This window comes from Nymphalis io, chromosome 14 (assembly GCF_905147045.1).
Source record: "Nymphalis io chromosome 14, ilAglIoxx1.1, whole genome shotgun sequence".
Lineage (NCBI taxonomy): Eukaryota > Metazoa > Arthropoda > Insecta > Lepidoptera > Nymphalidae > Nymphalis > Nymphalis io.
The window spans coordinates 10,652,178-10,665,250 of NC_065901.1; the positions used below are offsets into that span (position 1 = coordinate 10,652,178).

The 13,073-nt window shown below is 32.6% G+C and overlaps 1 protein-coding gene across 1 annotated transcript in view; it reads left to right on the top strand.

The window, feature by feature from the left end:
• The window catches only part of LOC126773235 (organic cation transporter protein-like), a 32,854-nt gene extending 24,216 nt beyond the window's left edge, over positions 1–8,638 (top strand). Inside the window, exons 5-7 of the mRNA XM_050493997.1 lie at positions 502–1,122; positions 5,343–5,521; positions 6,703–8,638. Coding sequence (XP_050349954.1) covers positions 502–1,122; positions 5,343–5,521; positions 6,703–6,867 — 965 coding nt within the window. The 3' untranslated portion in view covers positions 6,868–8,638. The remainder of the gene's footprint in view (positions 1–501; positions 1,123–5,342; positions 5,522–6,702) is intronic.
• The last annotated feature ends 4,435 nt before the right edge of the window (positions 8,639–13,073 follow it).

A 13,073-nucleotide genomic window follows, 5' to 3' on the forward strand; every position in this document is an offset into this window, starting at 1 on the left:
AATAGTCTTTGGGTTCTATTTCTTCGCTATTTATAACAAACTTGCCCTCTTGCGTGTCGCAGTTTGTATGGGAACTAATTTTTTTAATTTAATTCTGATCTTTATCTAATATGATTAAATATGTGCGGTTAAAACCGGCTAAGTAAGTTAGCTAAGCTACGTGTATGTTGTTGACAGCGACTTTCTCTAAATAAAAGGACATGTTTTAACATTTTTATGTTTTATAAAAGACAGTATGACGAAATTCGATCGAAACTTTTTATCTCCTATAAAACTCCTCTTGAGAATGGATTTAATTTTTTTTGCAATTGATTCAATTTATCCTATATTATATCAATTTTCTTGTTTCTAATTAAAAAACATATTGGTAAAATTCTCCCAGACTTTTTATCCCCAATTGTATATGTCCTTGGGTACATTTTAACCTTGAAAATTAGTTGCAAAATCGGGAAAAAACAATTTATAAAGCGTACAAAAATTTATATCGTTTTTCCTTCACAGCGGTAGAGCTGGTCGGCCTCAAACAACGGGTGATTGTATCAGCCATGTGCAATATGACATTCGTCGTCGGCGTCGTTCTTATCGCCATGCTGGCCTGGTTCGTTAACAACTGGAGAACCTACATCCTCATTCTGTACAGCCCCGCAATCATCGTTGGAGTCTACGTCTGGTTCATGAACGAAAGCGCAAGATGGCTGCTCAGCAAAGGGAAAAAAGACCAAGCGATTAAAACACTAAAGCGAGCTGCAAAAATAAATAACCTCGACCCACGGAATTTAGAACTAGATTCTTTAAGTGATCCGTTACTGAAATCAGATAATCAGACGGTCGATAAGAAGTCACAGTTTTCAAAGGCGCTACGTTCAAGCATAATTTGGAAGAGATTATTGATATGTTCGTTTCTTTGGCTGACTTGTTCGTTGGTTTATTACGGTCTTTCGATAAACTCGGTGTCGTTGAGTGGTAATAAATACGTGAGCTTCATGTTGGTGGTGTTGGTTGAAATACCCGCGTACATCGTGGTCGTTATCGTGTTGGATAAATACGGTCGGAAAAAGACAATGATCACTACGTATTTGACGTGCGCCGCAACGAGCTTACTGTTCGCTTTTTTGCCGAGATGTGAGTACATATTTTTTGTTAATCCAATATTCGAAATCGAGTGTAGTGTAACACTTTAGGTACCAACTTATCACATATTCTACCGCTTAACAGCTATAGTTATTATTGTTGCCTCGTTGGTCTAGTGGCTGGATGTGAGGCCGCAATCCCGGAGGCCCTGTGTTCAAATCCCAGGTCGGGCCAATAAAGTAATTGGTTTTTTCTGTCAGAAAATTCTCAGTAGCAGTGTACGTTCCTGCGCCTCGGAAAGCACGTAAAGCCTTTGGTCCTACGCCTGAACTTTTTTCGGTCGTGTCGGATTGCCATCCCATCGGATTATGAGAGCTAAGGGATAGAGAGTGCACCTGTGCTTGCGCACACACTTGTGCACTATAATATTTCCTGCGCAGTTAGCTAATCTCTCTTGAGATTGCCCGCCGTGGCTGTAATCGTTCTGGAGGACATTATTATTATTATTGATGTTTTCTGGTTTGAAGGCATAAGCACAAGGAAAATAAGCTCCCAAAGTTGGTGGCGCTTTGACGTCGAAGTGATTAATTTATTGTTATTATTTATTTATATAAACTTTACATACATCATTACAGGACAAGGTTGTCCTAATTCGATAATGCAGCACGTTAATAATATTATGTCAAATATAATATACATTCTATAACATATAGATGACTATCCTTGTGACGTCACTCAGACTGCAACAAAATAATATTTAATATTATTTACATTTCCCATCAGGTGGCCCATTTGCTAGTCTGCCGACTGCTTATTTTAATTTAAGCCTTAAATAGTTTTATCTATAAAACATAGTGATATTACTTTCGTTTTGCACGCTTTTGAAAAGATAAAAGAATCGATAAATGGATAAGATAACTTAAAACGAAATAGGAAATGTTTCTTTTATACAAATTAACACTGCACGTGGATAATTTACAAACATTAGCGTGAATATATATGAAAATATTAAAATGTCACGTCGTCAAAATTTATACATAGAATAATAATTATTCAAATATTTACTACGCACATAAAAGTCGTGTTTACGTCTGTTAGTGAGACTGAAAATTTATTACATATTAAATATGATCCCTTATCGAGTTCTGCATGATTGCTCTAAGTATGTGAATGCAAATTTTAATTCGATTACAAAAAAAAATACTCGCATCTCTAACTCATATTTTACTTCAAATGTACCAACTGTTAAATTTTTGACTAATTTAAATTTTTAATTAAAAAAAATAATAATATTTAAATCATTATTATAATATGTGGAGTTCATATCAAAATAAATTTGGCGTGCTTTTGCTGACTGATTCTCAAGTGGGGAGATTTGACAACTGACATCAAGACATATTATTGCAATGCACCAGCATATACGCGACAGATGCAGTCTCTATTCTCTCGTCGTATCCGATACGACCGGAGCAGAGATTAGTTGCAGGACCAATACCTGTACCTGTGTCCCGATGCACAAGAGTATCAATATTGACAACTTCTAAAGATCCTAGTACTGTTTAGTTTTTTTTTTCAAAATAACCCTGATATCTGTACATTAAAAAGACTATGGTTTCTACAATCATGGAACGCGTCAAACCACCTCCAAGACGTAACGAAAACATTGTCATCCAGAAGCTTCAGCATAACTTGATACGAAACACGTCTATCATAAATTAAGATAAGTTAATAAATAATAAATAAATATTATACTAACAGTTCAATAAGTAGGTGCGTAACTCTTAGCTTTTATTTATTAATATATGGTGCCGATGTCCGCCTGATCTATTTCGGTTATGGTAGCCAATCTCAAGAGAGACTAATTGCGTAGAGCATGTTACAATCTTTGTAATCCGATGGGACGGCAATCCGACACGACCGGAAAGAGTTCAAGCGCAGGATCAACGACTTTACGTCCGAGGCTCGGGAGTGTACACACTTTTAACTGGTGGTAGAGCTTTGTGCAAGCTCGTCTGGGTAGGTACCACTCATCAGATATTCTACCGCAAAACAGCAGTACTTGGTATTGTTGTGTTCCGGTTTGAAGGGTGAGTGAGCCAGTGTAATTACAGGCACAAGGGACATAACATCTTAGTTCCCAAGGTTGGTGGCGCATTGGTGATGTAAGCGATAATTAACATTTCTTACAATGCCAATGTCTAAGGGCGTTTGGTGACCACTTAGCATCAGGTGGTCCATATGCTCGTCCGCCTTCCTATTCTATAAAAAAAAAAAAACTTTTTCGAAAGAAAAACCCAATAACTTTTTGTTTCCCCGTCCTGGGGTTTGAATCCAGGACATAGCCACTAGATATATAACACATTGGCACCTATAACTATTTCACAGGCTGATTATTTTCGTATATTCTGTTTTTTTTTATTGTAGTTCTGATTAAAAAAACTATGTGGTAGATTTTTTTTCAATTATTTATTAATTATTTTTTAAATAATACCATGAATATCGAACCTTACCGCATTTAAAATCGTGTCTTTTCAATGACCCACTTTATATTTCGTAATAAAAAAACACGTGTGATATTCAGAGCATTTAAATTATACTTCAAAGTGACTGATGATACAATTTCTGAACTATGTAATGTATTGAAAGTAATAATAATAAAAAAAAAACATACAGCTTAATAAATGTTAGTTTTTTAATTATTTTTTTAAATATGGAACTCTATTATTGTAATCGGAAAGTCATACCAATGTTATTAAGAACAATAATGATAATATTTATATAATAAGAAAGAAATATATAATATATTAACTATGTTAAAATTGACATTTTACCCTTAGAACCCGAGGGAACTGCGAACCGATCGGAGAGAGTTATGAGATCAACTGTCTTACATGCTTTCCTAACATGCAAACTGCTCACTGATTTGAGATAAAAGCACAACAATTTTGTTTTATAAGCTAGCAACTAAACTAACGAGGCCTTCATATGTTATATGTTAATGGCCTTACTTACAAAGGTTATTTGGCGGATTATTATTTATTGCCGTCTTCTTCTTTCGAATGTCAAATGAATAATGACAGAAAGAGCAAAATCAATGTTGAACAACACAGTCGTTAAGGTAATAAGCAATGCCGTTAATACATTGTGGCGTATATCTTCTTATTCAGAAAAAATCATTGCTTCAGGGTTATTATGTACGAACTCGACATAGAACTTGTCGTTAAAACGCTATAACTTACTTTTTTTCACGACAGGCCGGTTGGCGTGATTGGTAGACACTTGCCTTTCACGCCGAATGTTGTGGGTTCGATTCCCACCCAGGACAGACATTTGTGTGCATGAACATGTCTGTTTGTCCTGAGCCCGGGTGTAATTATCTATATAAGTATGTATTTACAAAAGAAAAGAAGTGTGTGTAGTATATCCGTTGTCTGGTTTCCATAGAACAAGCTTTGCTTAGTTTGGGATCAGATGGGCGTGTGTGAATAATGTCCCAGGATATAATTATTATTATTTTCATATTTACATCATCAACGAGTTATTATAAAAATCAAATCAAAGCGCATATAGCACATACTTATATTATATTCTCGATAATGTAATAATACATATTTTATATATAAGTGGCTCCCGCATACGGGCATATAGCCCTCTGGCGTACTGTATAAATAAAATAATCCCAAAGACAATATACTACGATATTTTTTTATACTAAATAATTGGACTTATTCCTAACAGTTTTACTTGGTGTGGCTTTGTATAAGCCCGTCAGGGTAGGTACCACCAACTCATCACACATTCTAGCCGTAACCGTAACCGTAACAGCCTGTAAATGTCCCACTGCTGACCTAAAGGCATCCTCTCCCTTTTTGAGGAGAAGGTTTGGAGCTTATTCCATCACGCTGCTCCAATGCGGGTTGGTGGAATACACATGTGGCTGAATTTCAGTGAAATTAGACACATTCTAACGCCAAACAGCCATACATAATATGCTTGTGTTTCGGTTTGAAGGGTGAGTGAGTCTGTAACTCCACTCATAAGGACATAATATCTTAGTTCCGAAGGTTGGTTGCGTAGAAAGAAATGGCAGTGGTAACTCATTTGCCAGTCACTTTATTTAAAAAAAAAATACTATTTTATTTAAAACGTACCAAGCAAGCAATCTTTAAGCAATTTAATTCCAAAACTCTGTAGAAACATCAACCGCTTATAAAATAAATATACCAACATATAAATAATATTTTCTTTCAACAATTCTTTCGCTCTTACAGCGGATTGGTGGTCCATCCCGCTATATCTCATTGGCAAGTGGAGCGTCACTCTCACGTACAGCTCCGTGTACATCTACGTGTCTGAAGTGTTCCCGACCAACATGAGGCAGACCCTTATCAGCGTGTGCTCGACGGCTGGAAGAATCGGATCACTGATTGCACCGTTGACGCCATTGCTGGTAAGATTTTTGTTATTTCCTAAGACAAATTATTTAAATATGGAACGCATTCTAAGTTAATATAAAAACAAAATGTTGTTGTTGTATGACTGTTGTTCTTTTGAAGTGTTATATTATTATTTGTAATGATAAATTATTTAAATATGGAACGCAATTTTAATTTAAAAAATAAACTTTAAAATTGTAATAATTTGAGATATTTAAAAAGAAAAAATAATTACGTGCACTTTTAAGCTAAAATCATTAAATGATAAAACATTAACCTAATCAATTTAATTAAAATAGTGCCTACAGTAATAGCAGTGTAGTGGAATAAACACCCAACTTACACTTTAAAACAAGACGCTTACGCCCAACAGTGGGATATATACTATTATTGTTTATTTTAAGTGTAAGTTAAATTACGTTTTAATTATCCGACAAACTTTATCGATAACTAATGGCATGCGGGACGAATTAGCTTCACGCGCATACTTCTTAAGATTAATAATTCGTAATTTCATGAAATCATTTCATTAAAACTATTAATACTTACGTATGTTAAATACAATGAAATTAATCATAGGATATTTGTTTTATTCTTTACTAAAGTCGACTCTTGTCTTTGTTCCTTACTCTGTGATATAATATATACATAATATATTTATAAGTTTTTTCTAAATTCAAATGTTTGTTATTATACAAATAAAGTCACTGGCAGACATAATATTATATAATATAATATATATAATATAGACAAAAAAACCCGCATTGGAGCAGCGTGGTGGAATAAGCTCCAAAACCTTCTCCTCAAAAAGGGAGAAGAGGCCTTAGCCCAGCGGTGGGACATTTACAAGCTGTTACTGTAGACAAAAAAAAAATTAAGTTTCAGAATTAGATTGCCAAATATATAATATAAAATAGGGCCTTATTTTATAGATCTTAAATTTTAATAAACATATAAGTATTAGTACGCACTCGTCTTGTACATGCGAAAATATTAAGGTATAAAAAATGAGTAACAAAATCTGTTCGAAATAATACCAAAGAAAAATAATCACAAAAAATATTTCTAATTTCGACGATAGATAGGTAGTTATAAAAATAACGGTATAAGAATATGTGTATACAAAAATGTTTAGTGTATGTAACGTCAACAAAACAACACAAACACTCAACTAATACATACAATTTTGTTGCAGTCGGTATATCACAGATCGATGCCAACCGTCATATTCGGTGCTATGTGTTTCTTATCAAGTCTCTTGGTCATTATGCTGCCAGAAACAAGAAACATGAGGCTACCCGACACAATCGAAGAGGCTGAAGAACTATCTCGAATGAAAAGCAAAACGGACACGTCATAGAAAATATAAACGGCGCCTTTATGAGCATTCTGTATATAATAAGGCCGAAAGCGTCCTTGTAAATTGTATTTTTTATAAAAAATTTAGATGTATAAAACATGATCGCAAATAAACTATCATATTCTGTGCATTTCAAAAACTTAAAAAAAAATATTCGTATATTATCGTATATTTGTTATTATCAAATCTATTTAACTCAAATAATGCACTAAAAGTATCACTTTCAAATACCATGACTTTATTACACGTTCAAACCATACAGAACTCACTAAAACCTCTTTTTATAGTTTTTTTTTTTTATAAAATAATCAAAGCACGAGACCCACTGCATAAAACCTATAATGTTTAGTTTAACTACTTTAGTTACAAGGCGTATCTTTTTAATAAGTTTTTGAGTGGCATTTTTATGTTTTCTTTACGTTCGTCATAAAACTGACAATGGTCACAGAATTATACCACTGTGACACAATATATCCTTTATTACGGATACAATGTTACGTCTTTTGATAATAATGAATAAGTCTCAATACTTAAAACAACAGTTCTTGTAATGTAACCTGAGTAGATAAAACTTTAATGACTTAACGTATAAATGCGAACGTCATACATGTAAACTGATTTATTATATTAATAAATTAAAATTATATACTCATAAAACAATGATTGCATTACCGTTTTCCATTAGCTTATGTACAATTATCTTAAGACAAAAATCGTTGAAATTTCGACCTCTTTTAAGACACATATTCCATATCGACTCCTTAAAAGTTGAAGTCATCACAGAATATAAACGAATAATTCCTATACAATGTATATCTGTGTGACAAAAGGATTTCTTAAATCTCTCTTACTTGAATCTAACTTATTGCTATATTATTATGATTCTTACGTGATAGAAGTTCGAATAACGTTTAATAAAATTATTATTGGCATTTTTTCAGCTGACTGTATAAATTAAAAAAAAAACTTTGACAGATAACTTTTTTTTCTAAAACTGTTAATATTCATTTAAATTTCTAAGTGTCAAAATGCATTTTAAAAATAAGCATAATTACAATAAGAATTATATTCTTAGTATGTAGTATTAAGCCATTTATTCGCGAAGTTAAGCTTCTTTGGCCGAGATGACAATAAAATTTCAATGTCATCAAATGTAACGTTTGAGTAAACTACTTTATGTCGCGAAGACGTTTTATAATACAGATTTTTTGTATAAAAAATACTTCCGATTCGGAATATTTTTAACTGGTAACCTTAAATAATGTTAATGCTATAAAAACATGTAATCATGTAGATTACATATTTCAAATTAATGTTATAATTAAATAACATTCATAGTAAAGTTAAATGTACTATAATTCGAATGTAAAACATAATTTCACACAAAAATACACATTGAATAGATTAATAATGGATTAAATATACGATTGACCTTAAGGCTACCCGTAGATAATTAATTGTAAGCTTAAAGAAACTGATCATGGTCCTATTACCTATTATAATATATATAAACATCTAACATAGACACATTGATACGGTTTTATAACGTTACGAAGGATATCATAACGTTTCAATGGAATTTCAAAAGTTTAATGAAGTTTTTGTCTCTGTGTAAGTAAGTTAGAAATAATATTTTCATATCAAATGTACTTAGTTATGTACTCAATCTGAAAAAAATAATTACTTTTATAAATAGTTATAAATACCTACTTCACAACAAACCAACTTTAACAAATCCGATATCATTATATTAAATTTGCATTTTAATTATACAACATTTTACTAAACATTATTGTTTGTTTATATTTTACTAAACAATATTGTTTAAATTAATAGCATTTATTTAGTTACAAATAATTATAATTACAAATAATTATTACAAAAGTTTTAAGAAACTTTTTTAATACTTATTTTTTCTGCACAAAACCTTATATGTTTTACGCTATTTTTGAATTACTAGATTTGATACTAAAAAAAACATGGCTGTATGATTTACTACAATAGTTTATCTTTTCCGCGAGTAAAAAAAAAACAAGGATATTTAGTAAATTAAAATTTCTGTATCATATAAATTCGTTGAATTAAAGAAATATATTTTAAATACCTTTTATAGATAAGAATTTGACATTTATAAAACAGTATTTTTTAGTAAATAAGCATGTGTTTGTATTGTCCAAATGAATGGGGCCAAAATATGTTACTATGTAGCATATAAATGATTATCAAAAACAAACAAATTATATTACGAAATAGTAAAATTAAAGATGGGCTGATAAATGTTCGATATTCAGCGTATTTAAATAAACCACTGCTATTTATATTCGGGCGAGTTTGATAAGGCCGAACAGCCTATCGAATATACTCTCTTTCAAATTTGACTTCATACTTGTGTGTCACGTTACCATCCAAAGGGTATTACCCTTCGACGGGTTTGTGTTGTTATTTAAAAACAAATTTTGTTTAATTAACAAGACAAATCTCTAACTTTTGGTAATTGTTCAAAGCTAAAGTAACCTTCCGGCCTCGACTGCCTCTCAATTATTTTTACTGTTTTTTTTTTTAAATTAACGATACACAATTCACACTAGTTTCAGTTTATATTTAAAATAAGACTACCGAATACCTTTTAGAAAAAAAAATCCGAATCTATTAATTTTATAGTATAAAGTATAGCAGCTTGATAGTTGCTCTATGAGTTTTCTAGTATCTTCTATGCTTTTGTAAGAACCGAACTGTCCACCTTAATATAATCAGTTAGACGTATAATGTGTTTACAAACTCGTTACCCAACCTTACCTTAACCCAACGTTTATTTGTCCTCTATATGTTTTAAATGACATTACTATGTAATATTATAGATAAGAATAAAATAATTGTATCAATAAATAATATTTGTCTCGAATCTTGTTATTATCAATAATCACATTACGCAATATACACAATAAAATTATACAATTATAAGCTTTTTTTTTTATTTGTGACACGTCGATCCTTACTTTTACAGATTAAAAATTATTACTGGTAACCGTAGAACAAAAAAAAAAAACAAAAACCGGTCGATTATTTCACAGACAGACATCAAATATTTTGTTTTCAAAACAATAAATCATAGGGTAATAAATTTTACACTTTAAGTTGATTTCAAAGCACATTATTGACAATCTACAAAATAATGTATGCATCAACATTGTTCAAAAGACATTTCATTTAAAATTTATTAATAACGTAATTTAAAAATAATCAACACGTGTTCAATATATATTAGAAAGAAGAAAGAATGTGGTTGTAATGTTGGCATTAAGAATAATGCTAAAAAGCCTAGCAAGAAGTATACATTATCAAAATATTTGCTTCATATACAGGGACCGATTTCAAAATAGTTGCGACGGCTATGGCGGGAAAGTTTCATGTTTTTTTCTCGCTAGCACTGATTTTCATTTACTGGGATACATAAATATACATACATTTATTTTTGCATTTTATGTGATTCTAGCAAACCTTTACATATATTTTCGTAGAACTCAATCAGGGCTGTTCATATTATAACCTAATTAAAAACTAATTGGACTTTTGTCTGTCCATCTGTCACAGTGTAAATGTTGGTACTTATATTGACTTTGACTGCCTCGTTGGTCTAGTGGCTTGAGGTAAGGCCACGGACCAGGAGGTCCTTGGTTCAATTCCCAGGACGGGTCAATAAAAAGTTATTGGGTTTCTCTGTCAGAAAATTCTCAGTAGCAGCCCGGAGTCTGAAAGTTGGAAGTGTGTAATCATTATATAATCATATAAAGCCATTGGTCCTGCGCCTGAACTCTTTCCGGTCGTGTCGGATTGCCGTACCATCGGATTATGAGAGTTAGGGAATAGAGTGTGCACCTGTGTTCGTGCACACATTTGTGCACTATAATATCTCCTGCGTAGTTGGCTTATCTCTCTTGAGATTGGCCGCCGTGCCCGAAATCGGTCTGGAGGACGTTATTACTTATATAGAGTTCGCTGACCCAGCAGCGGGTGCATAGCATTAATATCAATCGAAAATACAACAGATGTGTACAAAAAATTGGGCAAATTCCGAGCACACGAGATACTAACACGTATTAATATTTAAATAAGCTAAAGTAATCAGTTATGTGTGCAGAAGTGTCGTCACGTAACGATCGTGCTTTACAGGTATTCATCTTAAAGACCACAATACATTATTCAAGTTTATTTGAATTTTATATTAACGTTGATGGAGAGTTCCAGAAATATATGCAGCTTTACGTCACGTCAGTGTGAAAATAGTATTAATTAAATAATATTATAAATGCAAAAGAAAGTTTACTTATTTCTTTGTTACGTAAATACTCAACCGCTCATTATTCAATTTTGCATACACGGTAACAGGGGTACCGAAGAGGGTTCCTATTCGTTATTATTCCTATTCGTATATCGTTCCTCCTCCCTCTACATAAGGACGAAGCCGCGGGCCGAAACTACTCTTTCTATAAAACTAGATAGTTTTATTAACCTACCCTGTCAACCAATAATATGTCCTTCAATAATAATACAATTTGTTTTTTTTTATATAGTATAGGTAGGCGGACGAGCTTATGGGCCACCTGATGGTAATTGGTCACCAACGCCCATAGATATTGGCATTGTAAAAAATGTTAACCATCGCTTACATCGCCAATGCGCCACCAACCTTGGGAACTAAGATGTTATGTTCCTTGTGCCTGTAATTACTATTATATATTAATATATTTAAAGGCGGATGGGCAAACTTACCTGTTGGTAAATGACCACCACCAACTAATGCCATCGCCAATGCATCAACAACCTTTTTGCAAGCCCGTCTGGGTAGTACCTCCCACTCATCATATATTCTACCGCCAAACAGCAAGAGCATTGTTGTGTTCCACTTGTATATCGGTGATGACCCTAAGTTGACCATACCGTCTTATAAATACAAAGAATCAGAGATAAAATAATATCATTTAATAATTTAATTTCAATTTGGTAAGAACGCCTGTATCTTAACCGATGATCGTGGGTTCAAACCCGGGCAAGCATCACTGAATTTTTATGTGCTTAATATGTGCTTATAATTCATTTCGTGCTTTATTGCGAAGGAAAATATCACGAGGAAACCTACATATGTCTGTGTCTATGTCTAATTTAACTGAAATTCTGCCACATGTGTATTCCACCAATCCGCATTGGAGCAGCGTGGTGGAATAAGCTCCAAACCTTCTCCTCAAAAAGGGAGAGGAGGCCTTACACATTTACATTTTCATTTACACAAGAAAAATTTACAGGCTGTTCCTACTCATTTAAACGGTAATATTTAAAAAAAAATAGATTTACATCGTAAACTCCAACAAAGTAAAATTAGTTAACGTTAAGAAGTATATTTAGAAATGTTATATGAGTTCTTGTTTTTGAAATACGAAACACATTTTCTTATTTTATTATACGGGAACAATTCTTTATTACTTGTTCAAGCACACACTTACCTCTTAACAACTTGTACTAAAGTGCTGAAACATTCCGACCAGAAAAAAAAGTACAAAAACTCATTTTCTCAATAAAACTCTCGGGATAAGTTCGGCAGAGTGAGTTTTCTCTTCGATACAGACTTTTTTGTAAAACCGATTTAGTTCTTTTACAAAAGAAGCACACTAAGAGATAGAAGTAAAAAATATGTTCTTAAATTTTATATAACAGGACATTTCTTGATCGTTTATAATACATAAGTCTGTATGTAAATAAAAATTCACTGGTGGTGGTCACTTTGAGGAAAGGGCCGTAACATCTTAGTTCCCGAGGTTGGTGGCGCATTGGTGACGTAACGAATGGATAATATTTCTTACAGCAATAATGTCTATGGGCGATGTTGAACTTTTATGATCAGGTCGCCCATTTACCCGTCCACCTACCTATAACATGAAAAGAAAAAGTAAAGTAACAGATTATTTAAGTCCCACTGTTACGCAAAGGCGTATTTATCTCTAGAGAAGAAGGTTTGGATCTTATTGCACCACCCACCACCAATCTGTATACGACTCGCTCCAATGCTATTTTGTTAGTCACGTAGCAGATTTTCATCCAAAAGTCATATAACAATTCCTATTTATTTTTGTATACCTACAAAAAATTATTTCGTCCTCCATAACTTCAATAACATATTTTTTTATTTTTAAATTTCCGTTAGGTACATGTAT